This window comes from Hylobates moloch, unplaced genomic scaffold (genome assembly GCF_009828535.3).
Source record: "Hylobates moloch isolate HMO894 unplaced genomic scaffold, HMol_V3 SCAFFOLD_16, whole genome shotgun sequence".
In the NCBI taxonomy this organism is placed as follows: Eukaryota; Metazoa; Chordata; class Mammalia; order Primates; family Hylobatidae; genus Hylobates; species Hylobates moloch.
In genome coordinates this window covers 57,653,235-57,672,319 of record NW_026652291.1, presented here as the reverse complement: position 1 = coordinate 57,672,319, position 19,085 = coordinate 57,653,235, and the positions used below count along the sequence as shown (strand labels likewise).

The 19,085-nt window shown below is 39.1% G+C and overlaps 1 protein-coding gene across 1 annotated transcript; it reads left to right on the top strand.

Annotated features, from left to right (window-relative positions):
• Positions 1-814: 814 nt before the first annotated feature.
• On the top strand, positions 815-5,888 carry LOC116484599 (olfactory receptor 11H4). Its single transcript, XM_032179451.2, has 2 exons — positions 815-860; positions 4,347-5,888. Exon 2 carries the CDS (start codon positions 4,358-4,360, stop codon positions 5,300-5,302), a length of 945 nt encoding a protein of 314 aa, XP_032035342.2. The 5' UTR covers positions 815-860; positions 4,347-4,357; the 3' UTR covers positions 5,303-5,888.
• Positions 5,889-19,085: the final 13,197 nt, after the last annotated feature.

The following is a 19,085-nucleotide window of genomic DNA, read 5'->3' as shown; positions in this document are numbered from 1 at the left end:
AATTATTATTAAGAATATATTAGGGCAATATATTAGCCAATATATTAGAATTAATAATAATTATATATATTATATATAATTATTGTGTGTATATATATTATATATATATAATATATATATACACACAAGCTAATATACTAAATTCTAGGTGAGCCCCAAGTGTTGGAAAGAGAACGCACTCCAGGGAAACTTGGGTAAGCCACTGAGACCATATGGGGAGAAACACAGGGCTTTACAGTAATCCCTGAGAGAAAACATAGATTTAACACTGATTCGCATGTTAAACCTCTCAGCAAATTCTGAGAAAAGCCTCTGGAGTCTGCAGGAATGAAGGCAGGGCAATAAACCACATATAATGCCCTCACCTGGAGTTTTCCTCAACAGAGCCAGCGAAGAGGAGATGCTTGATGCTGAGGTTATGCTCAATTCTGCCATGTGCACCGCTGTCTCCAAGCTGAGCCAGAAAAGCCATCATTATGGGTAAGAAACCACTGCTATGATATACTATAGAGTCTCTTTGACTTTATAAATCTGATTAGGCACTGTTTCTCTGCAAAGACTCAAAGGAGGCAGTATAATAGTATAGTATAAAAGTTCCATATGTGAATCCAGGACACATATTCATTGGGTAAAAAGTCATGCCCCTCTCTGAGCCTCATTTGTAAAATGAAGTTAGATCATTATACCGTTTCCTCTAATTCTATGATTTTATGGTTATTAACAACCATCTTTCTGAAAACAATCTTACTTTCCAGGAGTAATCAGGTGGTACGTTCCTTCTCTCAGGACACCTGGGAAGACAATATACTAAGTGAGGGGCATTCAACAGAAGGCTATTAAATCAAGCTGTCACACTTAGGGTGGGTGGACTGGTGGGCTGATTGGTTGGTTGGTAGTTTCTTGTACTGGAAAGGAGTAGAGTACATGAAAGAGCTGGTTTCGGCCGGGCGCGGTGGCTCACGCCTATAATCCCAGCACTTTGGGAGGCCGAGGCAGTCGGATCACGAGGTCAGGAGATCCAGACCATCCTGGCTCACACGGTGAAACCCCGTCTCTACTAAAAATACAAAAAATTAGCCAGGCGTGGTGGAGGGCGCCTGTAGTCCCAGCTACTCGGGAGGCTGAGGCAGGAGAATGGCGTGAACCCGGGAGGTGGAGGTTGCAGTGAGCCGAGACCGCGCCATTGCACTCCAGCCTGGGCGACAGAGCGAGACCGTCTCGAAAAAAAAAAAAAAGAAAAAGAAAGAGCTGGTCTCCTAGGACTGTAGCTCAAATAATGATATATCTCAAAAAAACAGGAGAAACAGTATGTTTGTGGCATAAAATAATGCAGATTCTATTCTAATTACCTAACTATTCCCAGACAGCATTTTGGAGACTTTGGAGGGTGGTGTTATATAGGACTTTGTGGAATCAGTTTATTCCATCAATGCGAAAACTCTGAAATTGATTACTCGGGTCTTTCTGTTAAGCTCCCCAGCTTTTGATCATTCCATTACTTATCTACATTTCTCCAAAGGCTTCAGAAAAAACAATGTTGCTGCTAATAAAGCACTTACAGAGTAGGGTAGTAGAAAAGACGAAGTGTAGTGTAAAGTTGTCAGTGTATAATGGAGAATGTCCTAAACTGTTATTCTCATAAAGCAGGCATTCAGAACAAAGGGCGGGAGGCTCAGATCTCACAATTCTGGTTCCCAATTTCAGTCTGAGCCTGGACTTGTTCTCTGACCTGTGTATAGCAGAGAAAGGGATATATTTATGCTTCGTAAACAACAATCTGGAAATCACCTATTGAGCACCTTATTCAAGGAAGATGGTAAACAAATGTCTTTTAAATTCAGCATTGATTGGAAAGCTGGACAACTTTAGAACTCAGATGCTCCAAATTTCCCTTTTTATGCATCCTTAAAAACTACCAAAGAACTAGTGATGTTGAAATTCAAATCTTCGTTCCCAAGAATACCTGATCCTTCCTTCAACTTCTGTGTTCTTTGTTGCCTTTCACATTTTTCTTTTACATTTCTGACAAAGTTATGACTGGTGACCTGCAATAAACAAGACAAGAGATCTAAACTTAACAAGAAACTCAATACTGAAACTACCTTTTTTTTTTTTTTTTTTTTTTTGAGGTGGAGTCTCGCTCTGTCACCCAGGCTGGAGTGCAATGGTGCCATCTCAGCTCACTGCAACCTCCACCTCCTGAGTTCAAGCAGTTCTTCTGCTTGGCTTCCCAAATAGTTGGGATTACAGGCACACATCACCACACCCAGCTAATTTTTGTATTTTTAGCAGAGAAGGGTTTTCACCATGTTGGTCAAGCTGGTCTCAAACTCCTGACTTCAGCGATCTGCCCACTTTGGCCTCTCAAATTGCTGGAATTACAGGCATAAGACATTACGCTCAGCCAAAACTACCACTTTTTTAAGGCTTAATCAGCACATTTTAAGTATTTATCAAGTATAAGATTACTGTTGTTTAAACACATTTGCATATTTTATTTAATTCTTAAATACACAAACTAGTTGCTACTGAAAAGTACATACCTAGTCAAATATTTGGAAAGGTACTTACCTTCCTTTCAGTAAACAAAATTCTAATCCATAGGATTGCAGACGAAGCCCCATTTGATCTCATATTCTTTTAGAAAATCCCTTTGTTTTCACCACCGAAAAAGCTCACTAAATAAACTAAATTTTTGTATTGAAAACATCATTTTCTTTATTTCATCTACACGGTATCTGATTACAAAAAGTAAGATAGTTCCTTTTTGTATAGTATGTGTAAAAAACGTAAAAATAAACACTGCCGATCGTTAGAGATGTTTTTAAAATATTATCATGGAGTTGTATCTCCATGCAGCAGTCAATCTATTTTGTTTTGTTCAAACATCTAACCCAATTTTATATCAGTTATCCTCAAAATGTCTTTTCTAACAACTTGTGCTAAATAAGAGAAAATTGATGAACTTGTGCTAGAAACCCATAATCAACATTGCAAAAACAAATCAAAAGCTGAAAAGGTCTTCTCCAGCATCCAAGGAAAAGAAAGAAAATGCATTTGTCTGGTTCTGCCACTAGCATCTGAAGGGGTGGCCTGCCCCTCCACACCTGTGGGTATTTCTAGTCGGGTGGGACGAGAGACTGAGAAAAGAAATAAGACACAGAGACAAAGTATAGAGAAACAACAGTGGTCCAGGGGACCGGCACTCAGCACACCAAGGACCTGCACCGGCACCGGCCTCTGAGTTCCCTCAGTTTTTATTGATTATTATTTTCATTATTTCAGCAAAAAGGAATGTAGTAGGAGAGCCGGGTGATAATAAGGAGAAGGTCAGCAAAAAACATGTGAGCAAAAGAATCTATGTCATAATTAAGTTCAAGGGAAGGTACTGTGCCCGGAAGTGCATGTGGGCCAGATTTATGTTTCTCTCCACCCAAACATCTCAGTGGAGTAAAGAATAACAAGGCAGCATTACTGCAAACATGTCTCGCCTCCCACCATAGGGCGGTTTTTCTCCTGTCTCAGGATTGAACAAATGTACAATCGGGTTTTATACCGAGACATTCAGTTCCCAGGGGCAGGCAGGAGACAGTGGCCTTCCTCTGTCTCAACTGCAAGAGGCTTTCCTCTTTTACTAATCCACCTCAGCACAGACCCTTTACGGCTGTCGGGCTGGGGGACAGTCAGGTCTTTCTTATTCCACGAGGCCATATTTCAGACTATCACATGGGGAGAAACCTTGGACAACACCCCGCTTTCAACGGCAGAGGTCCCTGTGGCTTTCCACAGTGCATTGTGCCCCTGGTTTATTGAGACTAGAGAATAGCGATGACTTTTACCAAGTATACTGCTTATAAACATTTTGTTAACAAGGAACGTCCTGCACAGCCCTAGATCCCTTAAACCTTGATTTTATACAACACATGTTTTTGTGAGCTCCAGGTTGGGTCACAATGGCTGGGGCAAAGTGGCTGGGGCAAAGCTACAAATTAACAACATCTCAGCAAAGCAATTGTTTAAAGTACAGGTCTTTTTCAAAATGGAGTCTCTTATGCCTTCCCTTTCTACATAGACATAGTGACAGTCTGATCTCTCTTTCTTTTCCCTGTAGTGTCGAAAATTCTAGCTGCATTGGATTGCATTGGATTCTAGCAAAATAACACAGAGAACCACAATCAATTCAAAATCTGGTAGGACATATATATTCCCACCTGGTCTCAGATTATCTCATGTATTTTCCTGTATACCTCAAGTTCTCATCTCGATAAAATCCTTGAGATATGTAGCAAGCAATTGGATTACACTCCAAGAGACTTGGATTACACTCATGTCTTTCTTCTTCATAGACTTAAGACCCATGAACAGGTCCGCAACACACATCGTGACAGAGTTTATTCTCCTGGGATTCCCTGGTTGCTGGGAGATTCAGATTTTCCTCTTCTCATTGTTTTTGGTGATTTATGTCTTGAGCTTGCTGGGAAATGGAGCCATCATCTATGCAGTGAGATGCAACCCACAACTACACACCCCCATGTACTTTCTGCTGGGAAACTTTGCCTTCCTTGAGATCTGGTATGTGTCCTCCACTGTTCCTAACATGCTAGCCAACATTCTCTCCAAGACCAAGGCCATCTCATCTACTGGGTGCTTCCTCCAGTTCTATTTCTTCTTTTCACTGGGAACAACTGAATGTCTCTTTCTGGCAGTAATGGCTTATGATCGATACCTGGCCATCTGCCACCCACTGCAGTACCCTGCCATCATGACTGGAAGGTTATGTGGTAAGCTAGTATCTTTCTGTTGGCTTATTGGATTCCTTGGATACCCAATTCCAATTTTCTTCATCTCCCAACTCCCCTTCTGTGGTCCTAATATCATTGATCACTTCCTGTGTGACATGGACCCATTGATGGCTCTATCCTGTGCCCCAGCTCCCATAACTGAATGTATTTTCTATACTCAGTGCTTCCTGGTCCTCTTTTTCACTAGTATGTACATTTTTCGATCCTATATCCTGTTGCTAAGAGCTGTTTTTCAGGTCCCTTCTGCAGCTGGTCGGAGAAAAGCCTTTTCTACCTGTGGTTCTCACTTGGTTGTGGTATCTCTTTTCTATGGGACAGTCATGGTAATGTATGTAAGTCCTACATATGGCATCTCAACTTTATTGCAGAAGATTCTCACACTGGTATATTCAGTAATGACTCCTCTTTTTAATCCTCTGATCTATAGTCTTCGTAATAAGGACATGAAACTCGCTCTGAGAAATGTCCTGTTTGGAATGAGAATTCGTCAAAATTTGTGAACCAAAGATGTGCCATACTTACAAGTTCTAACGAAGAAAAAGGTCGAGATGTGTCAGTTCTTTAGCAGTCTTTCAGTCCTCAGTCTGAGTAGTTAGAGATTGTATATTTTACCTGGAAGTGTGCCCAGCTTAAATACACTTTCAACACTGACTCTTTAAACCTTAATTAACTGGTCAACATCCACTTAAAAGTTTTCAAAGTCTGTCTTTATTAGAATGATAAAATGGAATTTCTGCATGAGATGCCCTCCCGCTGACATGCCCCATGGTTCATCGTTGTATATCTTCTTCCTCATTGCAACAAGACAATAAACTCAACTTTGTTCAACTACAGGTATGTTCCTAGGAGTCTTTGTCTGATGGGAATCAATAGTAGCACAATACCCAGCAAACAGTAAGGCCTCAAACATGTTTTTTAAATATCTCTATCTCAATTTTTTTTACTTACAACAATAATATGTGATTGTTGTAACAAATTCAACAAATTCAAGCAATTCAGAAGAATGTCCATCTTAACTCCCATATTCACCAATTTTCCTCTCTGCTCCTCAGAGTCAATACATCTAAATCCCTCTGTCTGGTACTCAACACCCTTCATAATACATCCCCACTAAGTCTATTTCATTTGTTTTCCATTTCTTTGCAACATGAGCCCTCAGCTCTAGTCTGGCCAGTTACTTTATTTATTCCATTCTATCATCTTTTCACCTTTTTTTAGGCTATTCTTTTTTTTTTTTTTTTTTTTTTTGAGACAAAGTCTCACTCCGTCACCAGGCTGGAGTGCAGTGGCGCAATCTCAGCTCACCACAACCTCCGCCTCCTGGGTTCAAGCGATTCTCCTGCCTCAGCCTCCCAAGTAGCTGGGACTACAGCTGCATGCCACCACGCCCAGCTAATTTTTGTATTTTTAGGAGAGATGGGGTTTCACCATGTCGGCCAGGAGAGTCTCGATCTCTTGACCTCATGATCCACCCACCTCAGCCTCCCAAAGTGCTGAGATTACAGGCATGACCCACCATGCCTGGATAATTTTTGCATTTTTAGTAGAGACTGTGTTTCACCAAGCTGGCCTGGGTGGTCTTGAATTTCTGACCTCAGGTGATCCACCCACCTCGGCCTCCCAAAGTGCTGTGGTTACAGGCATGAGCCACCATGCCCAGCCTAGGCTGTTCTTTCAACCTGGAGAGCCTCGCCTCATCTTCTGCCAAGCAACTTAAGAAAGATATTTAACACTTAAATTCTTAAGTTCTTATTTTATCAAATGGGTATAATTCATGCCTTGTAACAATATCGTAAGAATTAAATCTGATCATTTCTGTAAGAGCCATAGCACAGAAAGACATATAGGAGGCTCGGAGTACACGTTGTACTCTTCTCCTTCCTGTCTTTCAAACCTGACTACGGATACTTTTCTGGTTATCTCTTACATATTTTGCAATCCTCATGGAAACCTATTTACTTAAAAATGGCTTATTTCAAAACCAGTTGGGATGGATATATATTTTATATAAATGTATCTATAATTACATATCTTACATATATTTGTATATTTTATATATGAAGTTTATATAGATGTAAAATCTCTTCATATATGTATATATAATATATACATATATAATATACACATGTATAATACATATGTATGTATATATACTAGATATATGTATATATAGTGTAGGGAAAAAAAGGAGAGATCAGCCTGTTACTGTGTCTATGTAGAAAGGGAAGGCATAAGAGACTCCATTTTGAAAAAGACCTGTACTTTAAACAATTGCTTTGCTGAGATGTTGTTAATTTGTAGCTTTGCCCCAGCCACTTTGACCTAACCTGGAGCTCACAAAAACATGTGTTGTATAAAATCAAGGTTTAAGGGATCTAGGGCTGTGCAGGACATGCCTTGTTTACAAAACGTTTACAGGCAGTATACTTGATAAAGGTCATCGCCGTTCTCTAGTCTCAATAAACCAGGGGCACAATGCACTGTGGAAGGCCACAGGGACCTCTGCCCTTGAAAGTGGGGTGTTGTCCAATGTTTCTCCCCATGTGATAGTCTGAAATATGGCCTCGTTGGATGAGAAAGACCTGACTGACCCCCAGCCCAACACTCGTAAAGGGTCTGTGCTGAAGTGGATCAGTAAAAGAGGAAAGCCTCTTGCAGTTGAGACAGAGGAAGGCCACTGTCTCCTGCCTGCCCCTGGGAACTGAATGTCTCGGTATAAAACCCGATTGTACATTTGTTCAATCCTGAGACAGGAGAAAAACCGCCCTATGGTGGGAGGCGAGACATGTTTGCAGTAATGCTGCCTTGTTATTCTTTACTCCGCTGAGATTTTTGGGTGGAGAGAAACATAAATCTGGCCTAGGTGCACGTCTAGGCATAGTACCTTCCCTTGAACTTAATTATGACATAGATTCTTTTGCTTACATGTTTTTTGCTGACCTTCTCCTTACTATCACCCTGCTCTCCTACTACATTCCTTTTTGCTGAAATAATGAAAATAATAATCAATAAAAACTGAGGGAACTCAGAGGCCAGTGCCGGTGCAGGTCCTTGGTGTGCTGAGTGCCGGTCCCCTGGACCACTGTTGTTTCTCTATACTTTGTCTCTGTGTCTTATTTCTTTTCTCAGTCTCTCGTCCCACCCGACTAGAAATACCCACAGGTGTGGAGGGGCAGGCCACCCCTTCATATAGATAGATATAGATATAGATTCAATATAGACTTGGCAACCATAAAGAGATTGATTAGACTGCCAACTTTGAGTCAGACTTCTTGTGTCCTGGTTTATCTGCTTACTAGTTATGTGACTTTGGCAAACAAGTTGCTTAAACGCTACAAACTTCATCTGTAAGATAGGGTAATAATAACACCTTAGAGTTGTCGGTTTGTTATGACTTAATACTTATAGAGCACTTAGAACTATGCCTGGCCAACAGTAAAGTTCAATAAATATCAGCTTTAAAAAAATTATTTAACTCTGTAAAATATCATGGTAGCTTTCAAAATCAGCTCATATAATTTTTCCATTTAACAAATATATTGTGTTCCATTATATGAATGTTTCATCATTTATTCATTACTCAATGATAATATATTGTATCTTATATTTTATAATTAAAATAATGCTGTAATTAATATCCTTGAATATGGCCTCATAGAGCCACATTGATATTCCATAAGTTAGAGGAAGAGTTTATGGAACACAGGAAATGTGCATTTTTAATTATGCTAAATACTGGTAAATTAGATGCCCTAAATAGTATGGGACAAATGGTGCTGGGGCAAGTAGATATCCATATGCAAAAGAAAGAAGTTGGATACCTATCTTACATCATTTACAAAAATTAATTCAAAATGGATCAAAGACCTAAACGCAAAAGCTAAAACTACAAAACCCTTCACAACCTAGGATTAGGCACTGGTTTCTTAGATATGACACATAAAGCACAAGAAACTAAAGAAAAAATCGGTAAGTTGGACCTTATCAAAATAACAATTTTTGTGCTTTGAAGGATACCATCAAGAAAGTGAAATGACAACTGCTATGGCTTGAAGGTCCATGTCCCCTCCCAAATTCATATGTTGAAATCCTAACCCCCAGAGCAATAGTGCTGGGAGGTGGGGCCCTTGGCTTTTATTAAGTCATGTGAGTGGACCCCTCCTGAACGGGATTAGTGCCCTTATAAAATAGGCCAAAGGAGGTCATTTGCCCCTTCAACCACATAAAGACACAGCAAGAAGGCACCATTTATGAACTAAGAAATGGACCTTCATCAGACACCAAATCTGTTGGTGCATTGATCTTCGACTTCCCCATCTCCAGAACTGTCAAAAATAAATTTATGTTTTTTATAAATTACCCAGTTTATGGTATTTTCTTATAGCAAACTAAACAAACTAAGACAAATATTTAGCCCCTAACATTTAGAGACCAAAAGTACATTAGTAGTGGCCAAGGACTAGGAGGAGAGGATGAGAAATGGCTACTGCTAATGGGTACTCAGTTTCTTTGGGGGTGATAAAAATTTTCTGGAAACAGACAGTGGTGATGGTTGTATGACCTTGTGAATATAATAAAAATTACTGAAATATATGAGTAAATGTTCCATCAGGGAACTGCAGATTAAAACCATAATAAGATATCACCTCACATATGTTAGAATGGCTACTACCAGAAAGACCAAAGATAACCAGTGTTGGCAAGGATGGGAGTAAAGGGAACCCTCATATACTGTCCGTGGGAATGTAAATTAGCACAGCCACTATAGAATACATTATGGAAGTTCTTCAATAAATTAAAAATAAAACTACCATATAATCCAGCAATTCCACTTCTTGGTATGTATCCAAAGGAATTGAAATCAGGATCTCAAAGAGATATCTGCGCTTCCATGTTCATTTCGGCATTATTCACAATGGCCAAAATACGGAAGCAACTCAAATGTTCATCGATGAATGAATGGATTTTTTTAATTGGTATAAACACACAATGGAATAGTATTCAGCATCATAAAGGAAAGAAATTTCGCCATTTGCAACAACATGAATGAATCCAGAGGACATTGTGCTAAGTGAAATAAGCCAGACACAGGACACATAAGTGATGAATGCAAAATAGTTGAATTCATAGAAGCAGAGACTAGAATGGTGCTTGCCTGGATTAATGGGAGGGTAAAATAGGGAGGTGTTAGTCAAAGGGTGCAAAGTTTCTGTTATACAGGATAAGTCCTAGAGATCTACTATATAGCACAGTGCTTACAGTTAACGATATTGCTTTGTATACTTAAAATTTTGCTAAGAGGGTAGATCTTATGTTAAATGTTCTTATCACAAAACAATAATAATGATTAATAATAAGTGGATGGGAAGAAACTTTTGAAGTTGATGAATATGTTCATGGCCTAGAATGTGGCAATGATTTCACGGATGTATACTTCTCTCCAAACTCATCGAGTTGTATATATTATATACCTACAAATGTGTACATGTCAATCATATCTCAATAAAGTACTTTTTTGTTTATCTAAGTTTGTTCTCCAAATAAATCTGGAAAAAAAATCTTAGCTCTGCAAATTTTCTACTGTAGGACAGAACCTGGTCTTGAAGACAGAACAGGTCTATCTACCTGTGCTCTACTGACCTCTAATGGCCATTATGCTTCCATAGTACGCCTAACAATGCAACAGGAGAAACCTCAACCCACCCAAAAGTAATATGAAAAGGAGTATGGGCCAGGTATGGCAGCTCATGCCTGTAATTCCAGCACTTTGGGAAGCCGAGGCAGGAGGATTACTTGAGCCCAGGAGTTGAGACCAGCCTAAGCAATACAGTGAGACCCCATCTCTGCAAAAAAAAATAATAACAATTAAAAATTAAAAATTAACTGGGCATGACACACACGCCTGTAGTCCCAGCTATTTAAGAGGCTGAGGTGGGAGGATCTCTTCAGCCCAGAAGTTTGAGGCTTGCAGTAAGCTGTGATCGCACCACTGCACTCCAATCTGGGCAAAAGAGCAACACCTGTCTCAAGAAAAAAAAGAGAAAAGAAAGAAAGGAAAGGGGTATATTGGTTAATAGAATTTTCTAGTTAACTGCTGACCAGGAAAAAAAAAAAAAAAAAAAAAAACAACTTTGATACCGAGTATTAAAGCATTCCAGACTGGGTGCAGTGGCTTTTCCCTGTAATCTGAAAAGGGAGGATCGTTTGAGGCTAGGAGTTGGAGACCAGCCTGGACAGCATAGTGAGACCTCCGTCTTTAAAAAAAAATTAGCCAGGCATGGTGGTGACTTGGGAGGCTGAGGTGGGAGGATTGCTTAATCCTGGCAGATTGAGGTTTCAGTGAGTTGTGATTATGCCACTGCACTCCAGCCAAGGAGACCTTGTCTCAAAAAAAAAAAAAAATCTGAAGTCTATGTTCCCACCTTTATACCTTATGATGTTGAAAATAATTTAATCTTTTACCCCACAAGGACTCAGCAAGTGCAACATGTCCGAACAAACAGTGAACAGGCAATCAAATGATGGAGGTTTCCAATCCCAGCTCAACACCAACTAGCTATGTGTCCTTACACAGGACACCTGACCTCTCTGGTCTCAGCTCCCTTATCTGTAAGATAAGAAAGTTGAACAAAGTGAATTTTCTACGGTTGCCTACACTCATGTTTCCTCAAAATGCAATATGTCTCATGGTACATACAGTGTAAGGGAGGGGAAACAGATAAATGAAAAACCAATTTTAATTTAGTGTGGGAAATGCTATAACAGAGTAAGTACAGAATGCTGTCAGAGCACATGAGAGGAGCACATAACCCCATCAAGATCTAAGGGTCTGTGGGGAGGTGACGGGGAAATTGTTAAGGAGAAGTAACATCTAAGCTGCTGACACCTACTGAGTGAATAGGAATTATCTGATGAACTGAGATGGAAGAGAAGGAACAATATTTACAAAAGATCAGAAATGAAAGTGAGTACGCATTCAGGAAATTAAAATTAGTTCGTTTTGGCTGGAACATACACTGTAAGGAAGAAATGTCAAAACATAACAGGGGTAAGCATTGCCAGCTCACTGAAGGTAATATACATCAAAATGAGAACTTTGGACTTTATCCTAAGACCAATGAGAAATGTTTGAAAGGTTTGACTCAGGAATAATATAATCACTTACATTTTTGAAAGATCAATATGACCACAGGATAAAGAACACACTGGATAAAGGTCAAGGTTTCTTTCGTTGTTGTTTTTTCAGACAGGGTCTCATTTTGTAGCCCAGGCTGGAGGACAGTGGCATCATCATAGCTCACTGCAGCCTTGACCTCCAGGGCTCAAGTGATCCTCCCACCTCAGCTTCCAGAGTAGCCAGTGCTACAGGCACACACCACCACAACCAGCTAATTTTTTGTATTTTTTGTAGAAGTGAGGTCTCACTTTATTGCCCAGGCTGGTCTCGAACTTTTGGGCTCAAGCAATCCTCTTGCCTCGGCCTACCAAAGTGCTGGGATTACACACGTGAGCCACCACGACAGGACAAAGAACACGCTGGAGAAGAAAGGTCAAGGGTAAAGGGAGGGGACAGATTATAAGAGTATTGCAGCAGTCAAAAGAGGATAGGACGGTGACCTAATCTCAGACAGTGTTTCTCAAAGTATGGTCTGCAATGAGAAATGAACAGAAATTGGGAGAAAACTTTAGAAACTTTTATAGCAATTCAACATTGTGGTAACATCCAAGCACATGATCAGTTGTCTCTTCTCCTTGAACAAGATATAAACAAGTTTGAGTATTGTAGTACGATCTATTTATACTAGTCATACACAGTTGAACTGCATTAAAACGTAATATTTTAAACTTGGCTTGTAAACTATAATCAAAAGTAAATAAAAATTGAGAAAACATATACTTTATTTTTGTAGCTTATTTTCATGATCCTTTTAAATTTTTAATTAATAGTATACATTTTGGAAATATAATTTATGTTATTTATTTTTAATACTAATTTATTTATGACAAAATAAACTTTACTGAACTCCTTTTCAAGAAAAGATACATCCTTTCTGAATGTAGTCATTGTAAAAAACCAAAGGATAACAATGAAATGGTTCCCAAGAAATGAAGACTAGTCCATACTAGTTTTACTCAAAAGTGTGAACCATCATGTATTTTTAATTACATAGCTATAGTTGAGTGTGAAGTACTAAAACCACAGTGTGTTATTTTGCAGAGATATGTTAGCTAACGATGAAATGAAACCATCAAAAATTAAGCATCTTTTGCATACAAAACATAGAACCAAGTTCAAAACCAAAGAATTTTTTAAGCAAATATTATTGAATTAAAAAATTTTTAAAGTAAAGGCTCATTATTCCATGTGAACACATGGAATATGTTCTTATGGAACATATTTGAGCATTATCTCTTGCTAAACCTAAGCATTCGAGTTGCTAAGCCTAAAAAAATATACAATTCTGAGTCATTAGTTAAAGACTGTATCAAAGATGATTCCCAGCAAATCTTGGATGAATCAGTGGCAATGAAGATAGCTCAACTACTACTTTTTAATGACTCCATAGCTCAATGTATTAAATAACTAGACCACATGATGGTTGTATAACAGTATGAATTTGCCTAACACCATTGAATTGTACACTTAAAGGTGGTTAAGTTGGTAAATTTTCTGCTATATGTATTTTACAATTTAAAAAATGAAAAAAAAACTAGACCACAGAATAAAATTAGCAAATTATTTTCCATCAACTTGATGAATGCACAGCTATTGCTAAAATAGCAATTATTTTTGTATATATGCAACCTGCTTTATTTTATTTTTTAACTTTATTTTAGGTTCAGGGGTACATGTACAGGTTTGTTATATAGGTAACTTGCATGTCACGGGAGTTTGGTGTACATACTGTAATATACAAACGGCAAATAAACACATGAAAAAGGCTCAACATCACGTCATTAAAGAAATGCAAATTAAAACTGCAATGAATTGCCACTACGCACCCATTAAAATGGCTAAAATCCAAAAGACTGACAATAATAAATGCTGACAAGGATGCAGAGTAGCAAACTCTCAATCGTTGGTGGGAACGCAAAATGATACAGCCACTCTGGAAGACAGTGTGGCAGTTTCTTATAAAACTAAGTATACACTTAACCATATAGCCAGCAATCATATTTCTAAGTATTTACCCAAGTGATTTTAAAACATGTCCACATAAAAATCTATATACAAACGTCTATACCAGTTTTATTCATAGTCACTAAAAACTGGAAGCAACTAAAATGTCTTCAACAAGGAAATAGATAAGCTGTGGTATATCCATACAATGGAATATTACTCAGCAACAAGAAGGAATGAGCCATTGATTCATGTAACAACACAGCCATAGATGATCTTAAATGCATTTTAGAAAGTGAAAGAATAATCCAAAAGACTACATATTGTATGATTCCATTCATGCAATAATATTCTGGAAATAGCAAAGCTATAGCGATGGAAAACATAGTAGTAATTGCCAAGGGATAAGAAAGAAGGGAGGCCGGGTGCAGTGGCTCACACCTGTAATCCCAGCACTTTGGGAAGCCGAGGTGGGCAGATCATTAGGTCAAGATATCAAGACCATCCTGGCCAACATGGTGAAACCCCATCTCTACTAAAAATACAAAAATTAGCTGGGCATGGTGGCGCATGCCTGTAGTCCCAGCTACTCAGGAGGCTGAGGCAGAAGAATCACTTGAACCCGGGAGGCAGAGGTTGCAGTGAGCCAAGATCATGCCACTGCACTCCAGCCTGGTGACAGAGTGAGACCCTGTCTCAAAAAAAAGAAAGAAAAAAAGAGAAAGAAGGGAGTGGTTGACGACAAAGAAAATGCACAGGAAAACTTTTAGAGTGAAGGAATTACTTTTTATGGTACTGGGGTGGGTAGTAGATACATAACTCCAGGCATGTGTCAAAACCCATAGAACTGTACATCACAAAAAGTGAATGTTAATATATGCATCTAGAAAAGAATAAACCAAGATGTAGGGGAATCCAAAGATGGGATAAAGACTGTGACAAATGAATCTAACCATATCACAAATAAGTGACATATCTACACTGACAGGGGTAGGGAAAAGAGGCACTAATCTAAGTAACTTCAAAAAAGGGTGCTTTGATTGGAAATTGCAAGGCTAAAGATAAAAGCAATTGTACATAAATACTGTGCTTTAGTTGGTTGATTTCTTCATAGTGGTGTGGTTAGCAATTCTGAAACTGCATCTAAAACAGCTTCAAAAGTATACTATGGTTAAACAAATAAGTAAATGATTGGTAGATGGTAGAATCCAGGTTCCTCAGTTTCTCATTGCTGCTGTGATATCATTTGGCTCTGTGTCCCCACCCAAATCTCATGTCGAATTGTAATTCTCAGTGTTGAGGGAAGGACCTGGTAGGAGGTGATTGGATCATGGTGGGGGATATTCCCCCCTTACTGTTCTCGTAATAGTGGGTTCTTACTAGATCTGATTGTTTGAAAATGTGTAGCACTTCCCCCTTTTCTCTCTCTCTCTTCTGCCACGTGAAGATGTGCTTGCTTACCCTTCACCCTTTCATCATGATTGTAAGTTTCCTAACACCTTTCCAGCCATGCCTCCTATACAGTCTGTGGAACTGTGAGTCAGTTAAACCTCTTGTCTTTAAAAGTTACCCAGTCTCGGGTAGTTTTTTGTTTGTTTTTAGATGGAGTCTTGCTCTGTCGCCCAGGCTGGAGTACAGTGGCGCGATCTCAGCTCACTGAAAGCTCTGCCTCCCGGGTTCACACCATTCTCCTGCCTCAGCCTCCTGAGTAGCTGGGACTACAGGTGCCCGCCACCACGCCCAGCTAATTTTTTGTATTTTTAGTAGAGACGGGGTTTCACCATGTTAGCCAGGATTGTCTCGATCTCCTGACCTCATGATCTGCCCACCTCGGCCTCCCAAAGTGCTGGGATTACAGGCATGAGCCACCGCACCCGGCCAGGTAGTTCTTTATGGCAGTGTGAGAATGGACTAATACATGCTGCAACAAATTACCACCAATTTAGTGGCTTAAAACAACAAACACTTATTTATTATCCTGTAGTTCTGGAAGTCAGAAGTCCAGAATCAGCCTCACTAAAGTAAGGAGTCCAGGTTGCCTCTTGAGGCTCTGGAGAATCTGTTTTCTTTGACTTTGCCAGCTTCTAGAGCCCATCTACATTCTTTAGCTAATGGTCTGTTCCTCCATTTTCAAATCTAGCAGCATAGGATCTTCTAATCTTAGTATCTCTCTTCATCTCTCTCTCTCTCTCTCTTTCTCTCTCTCCCTCCTTCTATCCCTCCCTCCCTCCCCCCTTTAGTTATCACATTGCCTTCTTTGTCTTCAACCCTCCTGCCTCCCTCTAATAAGGACTCCTGTAATCACATTGACCCACGCAGATAATTCAGGATAAACTCCAACATTACAATATCTTTAGCCTAATAATATATGTGAAGTCTCTTTTGCCATATGAAGTAACACGTCTAAAAGTTACAGAAATTATAATGTAGACATGTTGGGATGGCCATCTTTCAGCACCCTACCAGCCCGTCAAAGAGAGACATTACAGTAAAGCAAGAAAACAAAGCAAGAATAAACTCTGTGCTACTGGTTAGAGTCAGAGACACCCTTATAAATTCATATTTAGAGTAATATATATACAGACATAGAAATAACTATAGGCATGTGTATATATGTGCATAATATATGTATAAAGACATATATTATGTAGTTTTGTCTGCCAAAAGTGCCTAGAAGCAATAAGCACACTCAGCACCCAGATCTTGGTTTTTAAATACCATTCTTCAATAAAAGGTAGTAGGGCTCCTTCAAGAAATGACTCTTTCTAGGGCTGGGACAAGGAAAATACAGAATGAACCCAGAGAATTTTGTAGTACCAAAAAGTACTCAAAACTCAAAAGGATAGAAACACATGAAGGTGATACAAGAGCCAATCTAAAAGAGCTCTCAAGATCAAAGCTGGCACAATTTGAGCAAGAAAATAATAAGGTAGTATTGGATTATAACCCAAAGTATGAAATAAATATATGTAAGTACACACTGGTATTAATAAATGACTGAATAAATAAACAGAAAAGGGGAGACAAATTTTCCTTACAGATGACTTCCAAATAATATATGTATATACTCCCCCAGGAGGTGGAGCTTAATCCCCTTTCCCCAAAGGTGGCCTCGACTTAGTGACTTACTTCCTGAGAATATTAGGGAAAAGGGAAAATGGTAACTTTACAGTGGAGAAACATGGCAAACACTACATTGACCAAGTGACGAAGACTAACATCACCAGTGATGTCATGTGATATTGTTTACCTCTGATATGATGCTGATATGGTTTGGATTTGTGACCACACCCAAACCTCATGTCGCATTGTAATCCCCAAGGTTGGAGGTGGGGCCTGGTGGGAGTTGATAAGATCATGAAGGCAGAATTCCCCCTTTGGTGCTGTTCTCGTGAGAGAGTTTTTATGAGATCTGGTTGTTGAAAAATGTGTAGCACCTCCGCCCTCTCTCTCTCTCTTCCTTCTGCTCCAACCATCTAAAACATGCCTGCTTCTCCTTCGCTTTCCGCTATGATTGAAAGTTTCCTGAAGCCTCCCCAGAAGCCATTGTGCTTCCAGTGAAGCCTGCAAGACCATGAGCCAATTAAACCTCTTTTATTTATAAATTATGCAGTCTCAGGTATTTCTTTATAGCAGTGTGAAAATTGACTAATACAGATGTATTGAGAAAGGCACTTCATCTGCATGGTCTCTTTCCCCAAAATCCATTACTACAGTCTAATCATGCAGAAAAACATCAAACCCTGAATGGGGAACATTCTACACAATACTCTTCTGGACTGTCAAGGTCATAAAAAAAAACAAGAAAAGACAGAAACTTTCACAGACTCAGATGGAGGGACATGACATCTAAATGAAATGTTGTACACTGGATCAGATCCTGAAAGAAAGGGCACTAATGGAAAATTGGTGAAATCCAAATAAAATCTGGAATTTAGTTACTAGCAACATGCCAGTTGAGTAGTTAGCTTCTTAATGTACCATGGAGATGGAAATAGAAGTTGTTAACAGTGGGGGAAACTGGTAAGGAATATGTGGAGATTCTCTATATTATCTTTGAAATTTTTCTGTAAATATAAAATTATTCCAAAATAAAAGTTTATTTTTTTAAAAAATGGCTTACCTGATACTTCTGATCACCTGAATCATCTCATTCAAAAATACCAAGGCCTACATTAATTATATTAATGTACTCAAAATTTATATAGATTCAAAACAAAAGACAGCTTTTAAAAAGTAAGCTTCAAGTGGTTTACTAGGCTGGGTGTGGTGGCTCACACCTGTAATCCCAACACTTTGGGAGGCCAAGGTGTACGGATCACTTGAGCTCAAGAGTTCAAAACCAGCCTGGCCAGATGGCAAAACCCCATCTCTACAAAAAAAAAAAAAAAAAAAAAAAATTAGCTGGGCGTGGTGGCACACATCTGCAGTCCCAGCTACTCAAGAAGCACAAAAGTGGCTTGAGCCCAGGAGCCAGAGGTCACAGTGAGTAGAGATCATGCCACTGCACTCCAACCTGGGCGACAGACTGAGAGACTCTGTTTCAAAAAAACTAACAAACAAAAAACAGTGGTTCACTAGTAATGTTCAGTCAGGTTTATTATTTGAATCCTGAAGATTTATTAAGACTAGTAGAGCAATACTGGTGTATGCTTGAGGGACGTCTTAGCCATTTTTCTGTACTTGATTATAAGAATGTTTGATTAATGTAATGCTAAAAGTTTCCTCACAAGACCCTTTAACATTACATTTGTCAATGACAGGAAAAGAAGAGCTATGAGACTTAAGGCATAATCACACCCTAAGCACAATCCATAAAAACTGATTTATCGAAGCTCTCATTAATAGAAAGATGTCTGACTATTATTATAGTAAAATATAAAAATCTAGAAAAGGCAATATATACCTTCTACCACTTGCTACCATGTACTTATGCAAAGAAAACTTCTCATCACTGGTGATTATCTAGAAGTTGAAGAGATCATTACTTGAAGTTTCTATCAGGAATTGTATAAACGAAACCAAGCATAAAAACTGGTATTAAAAGTTACATATTTAAAATTTATGCCCAGGCACAGTGGCTCATGCCTGTAATCCCAGCACTTTTGGAGGGCGAGGTGGATGAATCACTTAAGGTCATGAGTTCAAGAGCAGCCTGGCAA